Consider the following 20,513-nt stretch of genomic DNA (forward strand, 5'->3'; position numbering starts at 1 on the left):
TGGGTCTCTGTCTCCTTTCATCGCCGGATGAAGGTTAATATTCAGGGATGACCCCCTTTTCTTGAGAGTTTACCCAGTCATTATCACCATCATCATGATGTTTATTTAAAAGGAGCTGAGCATAGATTTACATTAACGAAGCAGATATAAAACTAAAAGGACTAACTCTTTCCAGAAAAACAGTACAATTTTAATAGAAACACTAACAAGGATCAGACAATTCTAGTGACTTCCTGAGATTATAGATCTTTTTGTATGTCTTTCAGCCTCTGCTTTCTCCTATACATACTTCTTGCACTTAGTAGGACATCTGACACTTACTAGGTGTTCAGAAATTGCTTACTGATTAAATATGTCCATTTGAATACTTTATTTGATCTTATACTATAATGCTTATATTGACTTACAATGACAGAATATTGCTGATATTTTTCCATTTCCAATATACCATTTCCTTTTGTTTGTTTGTTTGTTTGTTTGTCTATTCATTTATTTGTTTGTTTCTCTGTTTCTTATCTCTCAAATATTAACAATTCCTGCCAAGGAAATGAATTCTACCATTCATAAATATTGCTGTTATATATTAAATGGACTTTAGTTATATGCACGCTGTTGGGTCATTTTAATTTATACATATTGAATCCACCTCACCCCAGTCAAAAAGCCTATCACCAAATCTGACAAGAAATGTTTGAGAAGATGTGGCTAGAAGGGGGCCTTTAGTCACTGTTTGTGGAGGTACAAACTAATACAGCCGTTGTGGAATCAGTTTGGAGAGTTTTCAAAAACAAATTTTAAAAAGACCAAAATATTTAGCATTTTATTCCTAGATACATACCCAGAGAACTCCATACTCCATAGAGATGTGTGTTCCATATTCTATTTATGTTTTTTCACTGTAGCAAATAATTTAGAATCAACATAGTTATCGACCAAAAAAATGAATAATGAAAATTTCACACACACACACATACAACACACACATATATACACACACACATTGAATACAGACAATTGACATGAATTATAAAAGACGATATAAAATTAGTTGTGTTTCAGGTTCTAGCTCTCATGGATTTTTAGTTTTGGGTGGTCAATAAGTACAATATTTGATAGTGAACATGTAAAATTCAATGTGACACTCCACAGGTTCTGTGCCAAATGATTAATTTAAGTGTACAGAAATCTACTGAGATATAAAGAGCTTGGATCTGTTTACTTTTTTTTTGATTTTCAGGTTTCTTAATAATAAACTTTATACACAGATTTATAAATTTTTATAGGAATCTCTTCTGGTATTTAACAAAGTTTATATGTATTATTACTCAAAATCTTTATTTAGATCTTTCTGTATTTACTTGTTATTGTACATTTTCAACTATTCCTAGGTATACTTCATCATGGACATCAGAGAGGAGTAATAGGCAGCAGTGATAAGATGCATCCCAGTGGTCCACATGGTCTCAAACATTGTGATGTATTAGAAATTAGCTCAATAACTCCAATAACAAGTTGGCAATGCCTACTTAAATTTAAATATACATACAAACTTTAACATAGGAATTAACCATTTAGGTATTTTCTCTACTCACATGGGTAATATTACTGATATAGATATCAAATTATGTTAGTACAAAACTGTTTGCACAATCATAATGGGATTTATGACTTGATATGTGAGTCATTATACATCCGCAAAGATGAATATTCATGCTGTAGTAATTCCTATTGGCAGTAGCCTTTAAGTTACCTGCCCGCTTGGGCATGGCCTCTTTTATATCTATTTATGCCAATGTGAAGCATGCATCCAGCCTCTTTTTTGAGATTCGGTTGCTGTTCCCCATTCTAGTAGAAGACTGTGATCTGTGAGTCTACCCCTAAATAAATAACTCTCTATTATACTCAGTTCTGAACTAGTGTGGGATTTCTTTTAAGCATCCTTCTTCATATGCAGATAAAATAGAGAGAAAGATAATGTTAGTTTTGAGTGATTTCCAAGATATATCTAGTGAAAAATAATCAGGAGAATATATAAATTACATTTTGTTTTTTTAAAATGGTGGTAGAAGGTACTACTGCCTGAGTGTAAAAAAATGTCTTTGAAAGGAAGCCTAAGAAATTTAGGAAATTCCTAAAGGAAAACTAAAACTCAGTTTTCTCTGTGTGTATAAATTAAATAACTAAGAGAAGATGAGGCAAAGTTCCCGCCGTGTACGTTTTCATATACTATCAATCAACACTGTTTCAATACATGACATATATCAAATCAAAATAATAAAGTGCTTGAATTACTCTTTTATGTAATTCCTATTTTAAAATTGTGTGTTTTTTACCAGATTATCAAGTGCTTTGACAATCTTAAATAAATTTTTATTTCATTCATGGTAAATTTTTGAAAATGATCTTGGGAATCATTTCCGTGAGTTATCGTTTTTTAAGTTTCAAAAGAAAAGAACAACAGAGCAACTTTATGTCCCACATTGATGAAAGCGGGGTGACCAACCTATTGTTTCATTTCATCAATGAAACCTCACTGAAGATAGAAAAACACTCAAACCTTTCATCTATGAAAACCCAAACAGTTAGCTACTGATAGTATACTTATCAACTAATTAAATATTTCATTATTCTGGACTTAAAGAATTATATTAATACATAATTATGACAGTTTTATTCTGTAGCTTCAAAAAAACTGTTGCAGTAACCATGCTGTGTCTAATACACATGCAGTTGTGAGTGTCATAAATCTCACAAATAGTTATATCTGTAGAGTTCTGATTATGATATGAAGTCGAAAATATGAGTTCTTGTGATATGAAGTAGAAAATGCACTCTCCAAGAAATAAACTCTTCGATACTATTTAGGCAAAATAATTATTATTTTCTCTTCGTTTGGTAAGTATTGTACATTTTATCTAGAGACAATGGCTTGAATAAATCAAAGTGGCAATATCTAATTCTACCAATTCCGTTTATCACTTCTACTTCATTGAATGATTGTTTCCAGAGTAACTTCTAAATTAACAAGTTAATTTCTAAAGCGAGTCTTTATTCTCACCCATTTCTCACCCAACAAACCCCAACAATATTGTAAGGAGAATAAAGGAAGTCAGAATCTTATATTAGAGTCTGGGAATATTTTCCACTGGCAAAGAGACTAATATACAAGCTAACTTGCTGGTAAAGAATGGCAGATCTATACTGGTCCATTACATGTAGAACCTCCCTTAACTCATATGAACTTAGGAATTGTCATCTGACAAGAGACAACACCTCTATGTTAAAAAGCTTCCCTGTAGGTACATGAAACAGAAAGATTATCTGTGCATAGCTATTTACAGGAACTGAACCCATAGGTTGATATTAAATAACTTAACATGAACTGGATGGGACAAATGAGCAATGGTGTCATTTAGATACAACATGAAGCAAGCTGTTAAAAATGACTGTTAAATTTTATCCTACTGATTCTCTACCCTTTGGAGGCTATAATATGGGAAATCATCCATGGAATTCTAGCAAACTTGGAATCTATTTGGAGAAGACAATTGCATAAAATGAATCAATGTGTACAATATCCATAGAATACAAAAGGCCTTTTACTTAATGTAAATAAGGGCAGTGCTGAAAGCTCTAAGCAAGAAGGGCATTAAAGAAATACATATTGGCACCAAGAAATACATCAGTTTTTATGATCTAACTCAGTTTATTTTTGGCATTGTTTTCATATTCTGTGCGAGAGCACTGTTTTTCCAGATGCCAAGAGAAGAGTATCTAGACAGGCAGAGAGAAAGGTGACGTCAACCACCACTTTTTACGAGGTGGCATTATGCATGGAGTTATGGTAATGGGAGGATGTTTTATGTTATGCCACTGTAAATTAAAAATGTACGGTGCCACACTTGTTAGACTTTCCATCTGTGGCACTGGCTTCCTAAGTTTCCTCCCTACCTATTTGCTAGGTTGCTGTTTCACCCAAATGAAGCCTGATGCTTTCATGAAAATAAGCATCACATTATCTACTTACTTCCAACACTTGGTGTGGTAGAAAAATCACTATGCCTCCTTCAAAGAGATGATCTTAGAGATGCTGTGACATTTTGTACATGGCTTGGGCATCTCAAGTGACTTTCAAAGGTATAGCTGAAATAGAAAGTAGAGAGAAACAAGTCAACAAGGGCTGTTGGAATGCACTACTGGACAATGAAGGACTTGCTCTTTTGGTTTTTGAAATTTAGCATCTCAGGAAGTACCTATTATCTCCTTGCTTCCTTCTTTTTTCCCACTTCAAAAAGGCCAAATGAAATTGACCATGTGTGCCGGGTGACTGGAGCGCCTATTTTGTGTATAGGCTGAACCAGTTTCAAAAGTAATACTTTTAGCAGTTTCCTGGGGATTTCTGTATAAATTATGAGGAATGAAAAGTCTTTGGGGGGGGGGGCAGCTAGAGTACAAAATTTCACATCCCAAAATAATTTCTTCCTCCTTTTTTTTTTTATAGACGATATGGCCATAGACTCAATAGTCTTGACTTGGTATTTTTTCACATAATTTTAAATATTCTTTAGCTCCAGCTTTAAGAACAGAATTGTATTTCTTCTCTAGTAAACATATTTGGGTAAAAAAGAGCTGAGTAAGAAAATGGCGATTGTATTTTATTCCTTGGCAACCACGTGTATCCTATACGTTAACAGTAAGGTTGAGTCCAAATAGGCAAGCAATTTTGAATTATGACTTCAAATTATTTCTTAAAACATAAATAATCAGTTATTTGGAATAATCTAAGCAGTTTTATCTCGTATTTCACAAATGTAACAGCCTCTTGTTTGAGGATTTAATCTAGAAATACAACACTGTCGTGCACTATGAAAAACCTTTAGGAATTATATGAGTTAGCATGGGTTACAAACTTCCACAGGGTAGATTATTAAATCACAGTGATTTGTTTCAAAGTGCTAGAAATCTGAGTTCTAAATGGGACCAGGTTATTGTCATCCAGAGCATCTATCATTGTTGTTTATTATATAGCTATATCCATCCCCGTTTGGCATCTCTGGAATCCAATGTCTCCTGGTCTTCCCCTCAGTAGGTTCCAGTCTTTTGCTATAAGGACACCATTCATATTGGATTGCCATGGTGTTTGGAGTTCACGTGACCTTATATTTATAATTACTTCTTTAAAAGGCATCTCCAAATTGTCATATTCTGAAATACAGACATGAGGCTCTAAGTACAAAAATGTGTAAGTTTAGGAATTCGGGCTGTAGCTAGCTAGCTAGCATTGTGTACATTTGGTGGTGATATATTTGCTGATGAATTTGTCCTACTGTTCATCAAGGTCAGCAGAGTGTGTTGCGGAGGATAAACAGACGATGTGAAATGCTAGAACTTGGTCAATGTTCACTTTAGCAATGTTTCTGAGCACCTGGTAAAGCCCTCTCCTTTGAGGAACATAAGGCAGTCTGCCAGCTGCAGCTTCCGAAAGCACACAGCCTAGTGACTAGTATCCAGTCTGTGTTCAGTCCCTGTTTGCATAATAAAAATTAAGTGAACAAACAGATTAACTGGCCAACTGTCCTAGTTTCTCAGATAATATCCTCAGTGCATTCCTGCTTTAAACCGGTGTGGGTGGTAGAAAGGGACTTCTATTAGGACAGCATAGGAAGGCGCTGCCTTGGCATGGCGTTTGTATCACCAGCTATGAGAATTTTGACCCTGTCTAACTCACCAGAAATCAGAGTGAACTGTCACTCAGAAGAGGTAACAAGAAAGGTTCAGTACGTCAATGACCCAACTGATTTCCTTTTGATCTAGTCCTTTAAATACAGTGGTCTAGATAGAAGCTGTATATTTATAGACAAACAGGGCCATTCCAGCCACTCGGATTTCTAACCTTTTACTTTTATTTTATAGCCAAACATTATATATAGATTCATCCTCTTAGGCATCTCTGGCATCTACGATGTGACATTCATGAACCCAGCAGGCTTTCCCAATAAAAATGTGGCTGTGTCGTGGTTCTTGGCACTGGGAGCAGATGCCATCTCCTTGATGACAGGTTCACGGTGTCATCTGTTCTTATCGTTGCATTAATGAAATCAGAGCTATTCTTTCCATAACCTGGGCTGTCTTTCTCCCCTTTTCTATTGTGATAGGAAAGTGAATGTTGGAAAGAGCTTTTGGAAATGTCATGGAAAACATTACAAAGTAAAGGGTGGGAGAAAAAAGGAACATTTGATTTTTAAATATGTAAAGAGGTGTCACTTTACACTTTACATTTATTCTATTCGGGATAATTCTAGTTATCCATGCCACATTTTAACCAACATTAGGTAAAAACAATTTAGTTAAGTTCAGACCTGATACAGCAACTTCTGCCTGTATTTCTTTCTAGAATTCCATATGAATGTGTACCAGAAAGTTGGTGATTAAACCTTCAGTAACACTTAAGTGTTCCTGCTTCCTTGAAGGCTACCATTTCCCATCTATACCATCAGAGATCCATCTTACAAGACTCCACTGTAAGGAAAATGGCCCCGAATTGTCTTAGAAATGATAGTAGATTTTTCTCTTTCAAACATACTCTTTTACATGCACAAGTACTTTTTTCCCCTAAATTACACTAAGATCCCTTCAAAATGAGACATTTCAAGACAGCCTTGTTTGGATAAAACATTATCTTATATATTCATGATTTCACAAAAATCTCATAGCATGCCGGGCGGTGGTGGCGCACGCCTTTAATCCCAGCATTTGGGAGGCAGAGGCAGGCAGATCTCTGTGAGTTCGAGGCCAGCCTGGTCTACAAGAGCTAGTGCCAGGACAGACTCCAAAAGCTACAGAGAAACTCTGTCTCGAAAAAAAAAATCTCATAGCATTTGGATTCTCAATCTTAACCTACCTTAATCACATTATATGTTTTAAAGCCACCATTGACTAGGGTGTATTTAAAATACCCTAAGTAGAGGGTCAAGAGAACCCAGGACAGATTTTTAGTGTAACAATCATGAGATACCTGGAACCAACCAGACTTTCCTGAGCATTAGATCCCAGTGTGTATAGCTGTTGTTGACCCTGTATGGTAAGCCACAACACCCTAAAATGATTTCTCTAAACCAATTGTACAGTTCATAATATTCTGTCTGTGTTTTCATTGCTTCCACTCTTGATGTATTTTCCCCTTCGAGCCCTTGTTTGCCTTGCCCATCACTGTTGTATCTTGGATGTTTGTTTCTTTATAACTTCCAAATGCTGTGTGTGTTTCCCCTGTTGAAAGCAGCGTTTGTCTCTCCAACCATCTTCACTTCACAACATAAACGAATAGACATAAAATGTATCAGTGGTGAGCCAGGCCTAAAAAAGATATTTTATATATCCATATAATTTTTTCAACTCTATCATGTTTCTTCAACACCCCTTCACATAATAATCCATTCATCTCCGACTGTTTCCTACCGCTGTTTCTTTTTATGGCCAGTTTGTTTTATATCTGCTCATATAAGAATCGGGCTCTCAGTGATTGGGGAATTACTAAATATTGGAGTTAGTTTGTAGATGAAAGAACAGTCTCAAATAAGATCCTTAGAGATGAAATGTAAAAGTCCCCAGTTCTGAAGTCAGGTCCATCTACGAGCACTTCACACTACTTATTTGCTTTTTGGCTTCTGCCAGACTAAATTGTATATACATAAAACGATTGTAAACATAGTGGGAATGTATTGGCTCCTTATCTCAGTTCCACTACCTTGTCACTCATAAGAAAATTCCTTAAGCTAATCCCGCCCCTTTTATCTTCTCTATAAAACCGATATCATGCCAACAACATCTCCTTCTTTGTCTTACCTACTTATATATAATTTAACATGCATTTAAATAATATATAATTGCAAAATGCATAGCATCGTGTTCCATAAGTTAAGTGATACATAATTTTCAGTTATTATTTCTGTTTTAAGTAGTTTGAATATCAATATATGAATTTTGTCATAGAAAAGGTTTTGATTTTTGTCAGGAATTAAGAATTACAGTGCTCCCAAGAGAGTTCAGTGGGTACCACACAAGCCTTGTTACCAGAGTTTGGTTGCCCAGACCTACAGCAGAAAGCAGAGAACCGATTCCTGCAGCAGTCTTCTGACCTAGACATACATGCCACAGTCTGTGTTCACGCACACACCCACTCCCCGTCCGCACAAGCAGTGATAAGAACTTTAATAAAAACAAAGTACCAACTCTGAAGTTCATATTTGGGAAATCATGGTGTCTACATATATATAGTCCATGGATCCGTGTCCACATGAGTTAATTTCATAAGCTCAGCTTGTAGAGGAGTGTCCATAGACTTTTGCAGCTTCTAGCCTCCAGTATAATCCTGTCAATCAAGAAGAGTTTGCACCTCCGGAAGATAATCGGAATGTTTGACAATGTTTTCTATAGTCAACCTTGGGAAACACAACTGGCCTCGAGTGGATGAAGACCAGGGATGTTACCTATACATCCCAGAATACAAAGGACAGTCCTATAAGAACGATCATCTTTTCTCAGGTGGCATGCTGTGCCATTGCTCATATACCTTACGTTCTTGAAAAGGGAAAAGCCCTTAGAACATTCCTACAGATAACGCAAATGTATTTGAATGATGCCTGTCAATACCAGGAAAGTGTTACGATCAGTTTTTCTTGAGAATGGGCTGACTTTGTGAGACAGCAGATTCTTTGGGCATAATTATATGTTTAAATAAGCCACCATGGCCTTGAAAGCCCTACCACGAGACCCTCTGGATTACATGGGATCTGTTGGTTATGGAATGCTGGATGTAAAAATGAGCTAGCATATTTCAAATAACAAATGTCCACTCTTGCCATATTGTTTACTTGAGCTACTTGTGGAAGTTTACAAATCATAGTTATTTTTTTCTTTAAATGATGACTACTGATATCTATATTTATATTCCTATATTAAGAATTCTTGTGTAAATGACACAAATTCACAGTAGTCCGGCTTAAAACTTTTAAGCAGACACAGTGAAGTGGCACTCATCCATTGACATACTTCCTTTTCAGCCTACTGACATGCTCTTTCCTCACCTTCACTAAAATTTGCTGCTGTATATATGAAAGTGACTAACATTAATGGCATTGCCCTCATGTTAAGTAGTTATTTGTTATTATTGTCAACTTTCTGTCCAATATGAACATGTTCCTTTTGACTCTCTGAACGTCTCCCCTTAGCAGGCTCTAATCTGCTCACCACAACGCCACCCAATGCTTTACTTCCCTAATAAAGTTGGGAAGTTGAGTGTGTGTGTTTCCCTGCATGCGTGTGTATGTTTAGGTTTTCCACTTCAAGATCAGTGCCAAAGCTACAGTACTGATACATTTTCTAAATGTGTTTTAAGCAATAAGTTGTACAACATTTTTAGAACATGTGTTAAACTATTTCTCTAAGAATGAAGCTCTTAACAAAACATAAGCACTCTGCATGAGATCTTAGCAGCAAAGTGCTTAAAAGATAAAGTAAGAATTGGTACCATGGGAAGAACACCAGCTGTAGAGCACACAGGTCCATTATGAGAAGTATGGTAGTGGGTAGGGAGAAAATGATTTAATCAGGAGTAAAACCGATTTTATTATAAGGGCACGCAGGGGGTGTGGCACCATAGTGAGAGGGACATTTCAAAATATCTGACAGATTTCAACAATGTGAAAACCCCGTTCTTTAAAGTGACAGTAAACCCCATCAGGTCTCCCTTTTTGATGCTATTGTTAACAGTTGACTGTTTAAAGCTGGCCTGCTAAGATGCTGTCGGCCTATTTCAATAGTGTGCAGTCAAATAAAAGACTAATTGTTGAAATACAATCAATCAAAATGATTGCAGGGCAGAGGGAAGGTCTCCTCTGCTGATTTTTGTTGTGGGTCCTGTTGGTGTGTTAGGATGGCGGCAAGGAGGATGATCGAGAGGAGGAGGCAAAGAGCCCCTCTGGCAGAAACAGATCAACCTCATCCCCACTTTTTGAAAACATACTACGGGGCAGGAACATCACTCACAGGCGCTGAAAATAATAGTTTATTAGAAAAAAAAAGAGATGTGATAGCGATGTGGGCTAATATTTTTAAAAGGATATGAACACTCTTAGCAAAACAGCTCCTGCAGAGAATCCCTACAGTGACAGTTCTCAGCTTTTCTTTTCTTTCTTTCCTTTTCTTTTTGTTGTTGTTGTTGCAAAATGCTCCTTGGCATTCATAGAGCTCACACTGTGGGGGCATGTGACCGTGAGCTCAGACATCATCAAAATCGAGAAAAAATTCCAATTAACCAAACACCTGTAAGTTTTTACCAGGATTCTTGGATTTTCAGTTAACTCCATGTCGTAACTGATAAGCTTTTGTTCCTTTAAGCCCAGGAAAAAAAAAATCGTTTCTTTGTAGCTTGTCCTATAGATTAGCAGAAATGTCATCGTATCTTGCTTCCTTTTAATTATACGTAAAGATGTCACTTCTAGACAGCCATCATCCCTTCCTTGTATGAGAATGATCCCAGATTTTCCTACTGAGAATTAAAGAGGGGGTGATAATCACCTATCACATTCCCTTGCTACTGAACATTCGCTTTGGCACCTAAGTTCTTCAGTGTGTCACGGCAGCAACTCGCTCAGGTTTTCCAAGCAAATATTTTTGTTGTTTCTAAAGAGTTGGTTAGCATTTGTGGTTTGTCTTCGGCGTGTTATCATTTTGGCAGCTTTGCATAGCCTGCATAGGCCAACAGGGGTCTGTCTAATATTGTTGCTGGGTACATTTCCCTCACTGAGATGAAAACGGAAGAAAAATGTTTCTGAAGCAGTAAGAAGGAATTAATATCCTACACTCCCCCCATATTCTATTCCTTGCTGACTTTAGATTTAGGAAAGAAAAAAAAACAGAAGAAGAAAGAAAGAAGAAAAGAAAAAAGTGTTAGCCATTATTCCCTTGTACATAGCAGGGATAACACATGTAAAGCAATAACTCGTTTTCTATTGCCATGTTTAGCATATGTCTCCTGTTGGCTCAGCAAGGCCTTCAGGCCGGTCCCTTGAGCCAGCCATCGCTGGCAACTCTTAGCCCCTCGGCCTCAAAACCAAATAGCTTTGAATCATGTAGAGCCGTGATGCTAATTTTCATACTGATGCATTATGGGAATAACTGTATCTGACATACTGTGTCAATGATACTGTCTCTTTGTGTCCCTTGTTTTTTGTTAGCTGCATTCCTACAGATGGCATTCCATTGAAAATGTTCCCTTCCTACAGAAAACGAGAGAAGAAAAAAAAAAAAAAAACCCATGCACAGCACCAAACCTCTAGGTGCAGAAGGCTGTTAACGGTTGCTGATGATAGTAGGCAAACATTAACATAATAATTAGTGTCTTGTAATTGTTTCATTAAAACCAGTTGTTCCATTTCTCCTCGTGTTTTCCCAGAAGAGAAGCTGAATTTGGATGACAGCCAGTGGGAGGACATCCACGTCGTCACCGGAGCACTGAAGATGTTTTTCCGGGAGCTGTCTGAACCACTCTTCCCTTACAGCTTCTTTGAGCGGTTTGTGGAGGCGATCAGTAAGTATACCCCAGAAAGGAGCCGGGTGTGGTAGAATTAATAACAATAATGAGATTGATGCCAATCATGACAACAGAAAAACGGAATATGTGCCCCATGCTCATATCTGTAGCCTTAGGTTTTGTCATTTGGGTGGCTTGTTTTATATCTCACCCTGCAATATTATCTGAGCTTTAAAACCAAAATATTCAGACCAGAAAAAAAAGAGATAGAAATCTATTTAAGGCCACCAAATTTAAGCTTTCTCAAATGAAAATAGCTTCTTCTGCAATCTGCTCTAAAGGGGTCATCGCTTGTACTCCCAGTCCTTGCCTTTATATTTTCAGAACGGCACTGTTTGCAGACAAAGAGGTCTTGCAAGGGAACCTAAATATATTAAATATTGTGTTTCATTAAATATGTGTTAAATCATCAGCTGAAATACCATCTTCTCTTGGCTCACTCATTTGTTCCCTCACCAGCAGCAGTAACTGTCTACAGTTGGCTTCTGAGCAGTGGGTAGGGTTAAGTGAAAGCGAATTTCTTTTAAGGGGTGACATTCAGGATGATGAGTTACATCTCTCCACAAAGCTTCTTTTTCTGATGTGTTACTCTCTTGTTTATAATACACAATCTAAAGTAAAATGAAATGAATGAATGAATGAATGAATGATCAAAATCTTTTCCTGGGTGAAAACTCCTCCTATAGACGCTTGGAAAAATAAATCCTTAAAATATCACTAAATGTAATATCATAGGGTACACTTACTCTAATTGTGACAGCTTGGGAAATGACTCCTGGCAAGCAGGCTGATAAAAGAATGAAAGAGAAAGAAAGAAGAAAGAAAGGTAAAATTAAGAATCTTGCAAGCCTGGCAGGAGCTTAATTAAAGTCCCAACAAGAAAAATCTCCAAGGAAAAAAAAAATGCTCTACTTAGGAGGTCTCGTCTTGGAGGCTGTGTGCAAAGAGTTCCCAGTAGTGGCAATGAGGAGCTGGGGGCCAGTGCTGGAAAACAGCCCTTTAGTAGGCACTTTTATTCTGTTTTCACTGTGAAAACCTCTTCACATGCTCTTAAAACCTCTGTGAAATGAAATCGGTGGGATGAAGATAAGCGTTCCTCTCTTGGTCTCTGGTCTAACCTGCTCACAATTTCAAATTGTCTTGTTGACTGGCTATTATTTAAGGGCAGGAAGATTGTTCTTGTTTCAAGTTTGGTATGAGTCTGGAGTTGCTATCCTTTCTGGAGAGCAATGATTTATAGTTGCCAGGTTCTCTAAACTACAACTTAAAAGGAATAATGAAGAAAAAGTAAGTAAGCATGAATCTCATTCAGTGCAGTCTGGTGTTCTGTCTTAGCTCGCACATTTACGTGAACTGAGAGAGCAGCGTTCTGGGAGGAAGTTGGAAAGACTTTTGTACAGATTCCTATTTTAATTGTGCATATTTAGAAATATGTATATCATAGTGTGACCTCTCTACTCTAGGTGGCAATCGTCTCATCTGGAAACATGCTTACATATCTGCTGGGTGGGGAGTGTCGTATAAGAGTCTATAAATGAGGCTTCCTACCTCCTTTAGTTCACACGATTTCAAAGATAGTAGCAAACTTTTCTCATAGGCTAAGCATATAAAAACCAGGCCCTTGGAGCTCATATGAGTACGTGTCTTTTGAATTCCCATGAGAAGTATGATGGTTTCTGGGATGTTTTAGACTTAAACCCAAATTGACGTAGTTTCAGTGACACAGGCATGATCAGAACTGAACAGCAAAGATAAGGCAGGCAGCAAGCTCTTAGGGGTGGTTGTAGAGAAAGCCTCTGCAGACAGTTATAATATAGGTAATTTGTCCAAATGAAGAGGAACAAGTTTAATAAAGTCCTTTTAAAACTTCAAGATGTTATACACATGCTGGCAGTAGCTCTCCAAGTGAACTGTGTTGAGAAGGCAATCTGAAAATCAAGAGATGGAATATGTCCCATTAAAGCCATATGTTGCAAGGCCAGGGCAATGGTACTGAGGGGTGGAGCCTTTAGTGATTGAGTCATGAAGAAGATCACTTCTAATAAGGTTAACATCCTTATAAAAGAGGCCCCAGGGATAGTGACGTAGCGCTGTAGGGAGAGTTGCTTGCTACCAAGCCTACAGACCTACATTTGATCCCTGGATCCCATACAGTGGAAGGAATGAACTAACTCCCACAGTTTGTCATCTGACTTTCACACATAAACCACGACACATTCATGCTGACACAATACACACCAAAACAAATACATATAAAAACTAAAGGAAGTAAAAAAATACAGCAACAACAAAAGAAAGCAAGACCAAGAGAGATGTCTTAGCCCTTCTAGTCATGTGTGTACACAGCTAAACATCACAGTCAACTGAAGTAGAAAATGGGCCCTCAGCACTCAATGCTATTGTCTTGGTCTTAGATATCTTAGCTACTACAATTGTGTCATATAAACTTCTATTGTTTATTATGTGTACAGCTTATGGTACTTTTATAGAAGGATAATTAGACTAAGATTCCTCTCAATCTTGCTTTAACTAATCAAGAATGTCAGAATGTCACTGCATAATGTGTAACAAGTGGGTACTAAGCCATTGCATAGAGTGGTTGAGGCTATAATGCAATACTCAACAGATGGACCAAGATACTCCAACTGTGGTGGCTTGAAAGAAAATGGCTCCCAAAGGGAGTGTCACTATTAGGAGGTGTGGCATTGTTGGAGTAGGTGAGGTCTTGTTGGAGGAGGTGTGTCCCTGTGGAGGCAGGTTTCAAGATCTCATCATATGTTCAAGATTACCACCCGGTGTCTCAGACCACTTCTTGTGGCCTGTATATCAAGATGTAAGGACTCTCCTGCTCCAACACCATTGCTGCCTGCACACCACCATGTCACACAATGATGACAATGAACTAAACCTCTAAAAAAAAATAAGCCACCAGCACAGTTAAATGTTTTCTCTTTATAAGAGTTGCTGTGGGCATGGTATCTCTTCACAGCAATAGAAACCTTAACTAAGATTCCAATTATCTAAATGTATTTTGGGCATAAACTTAACTTTTATTTTTCCTGTGCTGGGTATAGAATACAGGACCTCGAGCATACTAGGTAACTGCTCTGCTGTTGAGCAATACCCCAGTCCTGTGTTCTAAACTTGGGGTGAGCTCTAGATTGTAATGTTAATTTAAATATCATTCAGGGATGAGGAAGTGGTCACTTTGATATTCAGTACTGGGAGAAATAACACCAGAGAGGGTTCATTTACTACACTTGACATAATTAAGCTTAAAAAAATCTTTCAGAGTGATGTGGACATTATTATGCAGGCATAGAAGAGTCTTGGATTTCATCAAAGCTCACATTGCAATGCCTTGTGAAGCTATAATAGTTACAAGTTCACCAAATCCATGCAGAATTAACTCTTTGCAAAAAGAGGTAAGTGCTTCAGGAAACCCACAGAGTATGCTACGTGTGTTGGCTGTGTCTGGGCCCTGTTGTCCACAGAGCCTTGCCCGGCTATTCTCTGTGCTTTGGACCATCGTATGGTTCACCCTACACAGAGCTATTTCCCAGGTATTCTTGGCAGCCAGCAGCTGTGGCAGAGAGTGGACAACCACTGGCAGGAGATAACCAGTAGAGGAGTGTGATAGCTATGACTCTCACTTTATAACCAAATGTCTGACAGAAGCCATAGAGAATGCAGGGTAAAAGGCACAGTCCATCATGGTGGAGCAGACTTTACAGAGTTTACGATGATAAGAGTACACGGTTGAGGCTGGCTTCCTGGACACAAACCTGAAAAGAGAGACCTTGAGCTGAAATCAAAGCAGGCCCACTCCCAGTTTCCCACCTCCTCCAGCTAGACACTACTTCCTAAAAGTGCATAACCTGCATATTTAATTGAGTGCAAAGAAATGCTTATCCAAAGGTTAAGTACCATGTTTTGGTACCATGAGGTTGGGTACCATGTGTTCAAGCACATCACCTTGTGAAGGCCATTTTTCATCTAAACCATGACAAGAAGGGAGACCAAATCCAGCTCACATGATCAACATCACTGCCTCAGTGGCTTTTCTACATGCAGCTTTGGTAGACAGAACCACTCTAGTCCCAGATCCCACCTCGTGGCTCAGACCCTCCTGTCTTTGCCCTTGCACTTTGGAGGAGCTAGTGGCTTCCTGATGGGACTTCTGGTCTACCTCACTCATTCTTTAGCTTGTCCATCTTTTGGATAAATATTTCTTCGCACTAAATTGATTTTGTGTTAGCAGAGAAGCTGAAAATGGTTTCTGCTGTTAGCTTAGGCATGGACAAAGGCCCGTTCCCTTCACTGCTACAGTTCATGTTATCATAACATTATTTCCATTTTCTCTTCTGACACTACGAAAACCAGTTTATGAAGACTTAACATTTGTATTTGGCCCCTAGCTGAGAGATGTGTTTTCATGGAAAAGTCCCAAAACGAATAGACCAAATGGAATTTTACATCTGACTGGAATGCTTTGCATGGAAGAAATAATGTTATTTCTAGTGGAAACAATTGACCTGACTGTTTGCACTATTTGAATTATTTTATTTCTCATTATAAGTTTGAAATTCATCATTGTGTATTCCAAGAAGAGTAAACAGATTTTTTTTTAAAAAAAAGAGTTTCATTTGGACCAATTTAATATAGTTTCTTTCTATAAGAATCTGCAAATGCTATGATGATCCTTGTCTGATTCACTGGGGCAACAAATGTCCCGGATTTGGTTATATATTTCAAAATCTAAATGTCCCAGCTATTGATATAAAATTCTGTACCTGAGATCAGTATAATTGAGTGAGTAGAACATTTTTTTCCCACAAGGATTTAACCCACTATCAGCAAAGACTTGATTTCCCAGAGACAACTTATGCTGAAGGAGTTATTAGTCCTGTAAATGTGAGCTTGTTAAGCAAATGGTGCTATCCAGTTCTGGGGAGTGGTATAATCATGTGTTAGACCAGAGGGCAATCTAGGTCTTTCCAGTAGACCTATATACACTGTCTGTGGTTACTCCATTCTTTTAATTCTTATAAATACAGATCCAAAGGAAAATAGTGTCTGTATTTTCTTAGTCATATTGCAAAAGTAAATGAGAGGAAAGAAATTCAAAGGCACTTCTGATGTGTTCTTGCTTAATCCTCATGATAGCTATGGAGATCGTGATGGAGTAAAGAGATCATATAGAAAATAATTTCAATGTCATAAAGGTTCTATGGGAACTAAATAAATTAACCCTTTTTCCTACAATATGGGTATGAGGTACTCTATGTGATTTTAAAAGAAATTGATTTTTAGGGGAGTCCTGAGCTCACATAAGTAAAAAAATTCAACTTTGCATTCATCTCCAAACTCCAAAACCTGTGTACTAACTACTTTTTTCACACGTAATTGAAAGATAACTAACTAGCTGCTGACAAACATATGTGTATTACATTAGTCTCTGTAAAATTGGCATGGTCTAAAACATTCTTTACAATATTAATTCCCTTTTCTTTTTAAAGGGGGTTTTCGAATTACCTGGATGTGACCATGCATGCCATTAATCCCAGCACTCAGTGAGGCAGTGTAAGGCAGAGTTTTAAGAGTTTGAAGCCAGCTTTGTCTACATAGTAAGGTCCAGGATCCTAAGGGATGCACAATGAGACTCTGCCTCAAATATTAGGTGAATTCAGAATCAAGGAGAGGTTAGGGATGTACAGTATTGGAATTTAAAGCTCGTTTTAAAAGTATAATTCCACAAGAATACGCAATGTTTCAATATTTGTTACATGGCAGTGAAAATATCAATATTTAATATTCTATGGGTGTATTTTTTAAAACTTTTCCAAGTTTTAGCTTGTATCATTTTATGACATACAATCACACACTTATATACACACACACACACACACACCCCAAAATAAATCAAAAAGCCAGAAAGAATAGTTTATTCTGGAGAGAATGTTTAGACAATATCGGAAGCTTGTTTTGAGGGAAAACCTTATCCCTGTTAGTAGATTTTTAATCACATTTAATGATTATTTTCTTAGTTCTTTATGATATTTCTAGTATATCAACCATTGATAACAACATCCTTTACTGTGTAATATAAAATGTTACCTCATTCCACCTTATGCTCATTATATTTAAGTTTAAATAGAACATTTAAAATGTATTTATTCCTTCACTAACATTGAGCAGTATCTGATAACTTCCCTTTACAAGGTAAGGACATTCTTCTTCATCTCTCATCTTTCATGGTAACAATGGCATTGACCCCTTTAAGTTCCATATGCTGTCATAAGCATTAGGAAAATAATAGCAATATTTACATTTATACTACTAAAGTGCCAGAAGCATTGTTAACTGTGCAAAGGTGTCTTCTTTGGCATTCTCTCTCACAGCTCAGTGACTTCTCAAAGGAAATTCTTCAGTGGATGTACATTGTTATGCTTCAAAAATTGCTTAAGCACTTGGCCACATTTTACTCTCTTTGTAGTTAGACAATGGTTTTCTTTTTCTTTTTTTATTTATATAAATTTTTATAAATTTGTTTATGACAGCAGTCAATTAAAATAGACGATACAAAATGGCACCCATAAGATTGGATAGTGTTAAAATTCAATGAATCAGACACCAAAAGTAGAATGTTCCCACGTGTATTCCTTAAACAAAACTCATACACCTGTGTCTATGTCAATACCACCATCCTTACATAAAAATGATTTAAGACATTGCCCTATGGCCAAAAGTGCCTATTACATGTTTCCATGGCTTTGCCATGGATGGTCACCACACCATTTTGCTGATAAAGTGTATTTTCAATAGGTAATTGGGGAGAAAAACCAGTCAAGTATATTTGCAAATATTTTCTTTTCTTGACTTTCTCTTGCCCTTTGGTCAAGCTATTTCTAATGCATCATCAACTTTGTTATTACATTCCTTGGGAGAGAAGAAGCAGAGCCTGGAGAGCAGTTGGCTAGAGATGAATATATGATGTAACATAGTGCTTTAAATCCAGAGAAAGAAAAAGATGTTCTAAAGATTCACAGCAAAGAAATCAAAGACATAAAAATAATATGGTATAAAAATATTCTTGATCAACAGACTTTCAAGAAAGTTTTAAATTAAGTAAAAATAAATTTTACTGATGTCTCTAAAAATTTTCACTGAAAGCAAATATTCTCACAGGCTACGGATTTATTTATTTATTTATCTTTATGTGTGTGTGTGTGTGTGTGTGTGTGTGTGTGTGTGTGTGTGTGTGCGTGCATACTCGCTTGTGTATCAGCACAGTGGAAATTTTATGGCTGATGCCTAGCCTGTCTCCTAACTCATCCTAATTATATTCATAATTAAATTGTAAAAATTATAGTTGACTAGAGCCAAATGGCTGGTACAGGTGTCTCTTTGTAGGAATAGTTTAGTGCTAGATAATAAACAACCGGACTTCCATCTACTTAATTTGGCTTTAATGAAAGTCCTTTATAAAAAACACTGGGGAGGTGATTCAGATTTAAAATCCGGCCTTGACTCAGAAATTGAGTAGTAAGACATCAAGGTCATTTGAAAGCCTCATGCTAGTGTCTTTTGCTTTTCCTCAAAGCCTTTACTTACGTGTACACTTTCACTTCCTTGAGGTCACTTTTTCAAAGCAGGGATTGCTTCAAGCTGAGCAATCAGCCATATTGCCGTCATGAGTCAGTGCCCTAGACACCCCTGCCTTACTGCATCAACATGCTACCAAACGTGTAGCAAAGTGCAGAAATTCTTCCTAGTACTCAGGGGAAAGCAGTTAACCTGACCAATTCCTCTAATGATGGACTTGGGTGGCTGGGTTTCACTGTCTCTATAGAACATGACGAAACTGAAGTTTTCTGGCCTTTTGTTCCATCCCGTTTTACTTCACTTGCTTCAGTTCACACTGGATTACAACCACCACCACAGAACTTCCACAACCTTCCACCCACCAACCGCAGCTCTGAGTGTGGCCCCATCACCAAAAGGACATCTTCCCTTCCTGGTCCAGTAACTTTTCCTCAACATATCTGTTACAAAAAAAAAAAAATTACTATAACTGGCTTTATTTCATTTTGAGGAAAAGCTAACACCTTTGTAAGAGATTCAAAGCCCTCTATTTTCTGGTAACGCATTAGCTCTCTGACTTCATTTTTCTGCCTCACCCAAAGGCTTTCCTTCAGATATCCAAGGTCCATTGATCTTGGTTCACTCTCTGCTGAAACTCACTGCTGAATATTGCTGCTCAGATTCCCCCTGTTAGTCAAATCTTCTAAGGCCTCAATTGCATCACTCATAGTACATCTACTCAAATTCTGACTCTACCATTTACATCCTTTAAAACCTTGAACAAAACCTTCTTTCCGGTCTATAAAAATTGATGCGAAAATGGCACTTCCCTCCTGAGATTTTCAAATAATCTGGTGAAATGCAAATTGTATTAACTCACTTTTTACAGTCACTGACACACAGTGTTGAGTAAATGTTAGCTAATTTTATTATGTCAACCTATTGACATACTACAATTTAGATAGTACAATCTCAGGAGATCTTCCTGCCCATATTTCCTCGTCTCTCTTCTGGTGTGGCTATCTCAAGTGATGCATATGACTATCCTCATTCTGCTTTAATGTTTTATTTCTGCAATAGGTGCAGCACAAGACATGGCTAAGATATTATTATAAGACATTTTCTTATAATGGGTTCAAAACCCAGTGAATTCTAGTTTCTTCATCTCATGACATGCTTTACTCTGAAGAACAATCTGACAGATAATCAAAAGTATGTCCTTTTCCTGAAGAGCACACATCCTTTTCATTAACTGTAGACTATCCCAGATTCTCTTAATTAATGCAAGCCCATGGGTAATTCATCTCAAGTTAGGAGATACCTATGTTGCTGTGTGTGT

The 20,513-nt window shown here is 37.3% G+C and overlaps 1 protein-coding gene across 1 annotated transcript in view; it reads left to right on the forward strand.

The window, feature by feature from the left end:
* Positions 1–20,513, forward strand: part of Arhgap15 (Rho GTPase activating protein 15) — a 601,354-nt gene that overhangs the window by 458,530 nt on the left and 122,311 nt on the right. Inside the window, exon 12 of the mRNA XM_005346381.2 lies at positions 11,453–11,587. Within this exon, the coding sequence (XP_005346438.1) occupies positions 11,453–11,587 (135 nt within the window). The remainder of the gene's footprint in view (positions 1–11,452; positions 11,588–20,513) is intronic.

This window comes from Microtus ochrogaster, chromosome 4 (genome assembly GCF_000317375.1).
Source record: "Microtus ochrogaster isolate Prairie Vole_2 chromosome 4, MicOch1.0, whole genome shotgun sequence".
NCBI classification, from domain to species: domain Eukaryota; kingdom Metazoa; phylum Chordata; class Mammalia; order Rodentia; family Cricetidae; genus Microtus; species Microtus ochrogaster.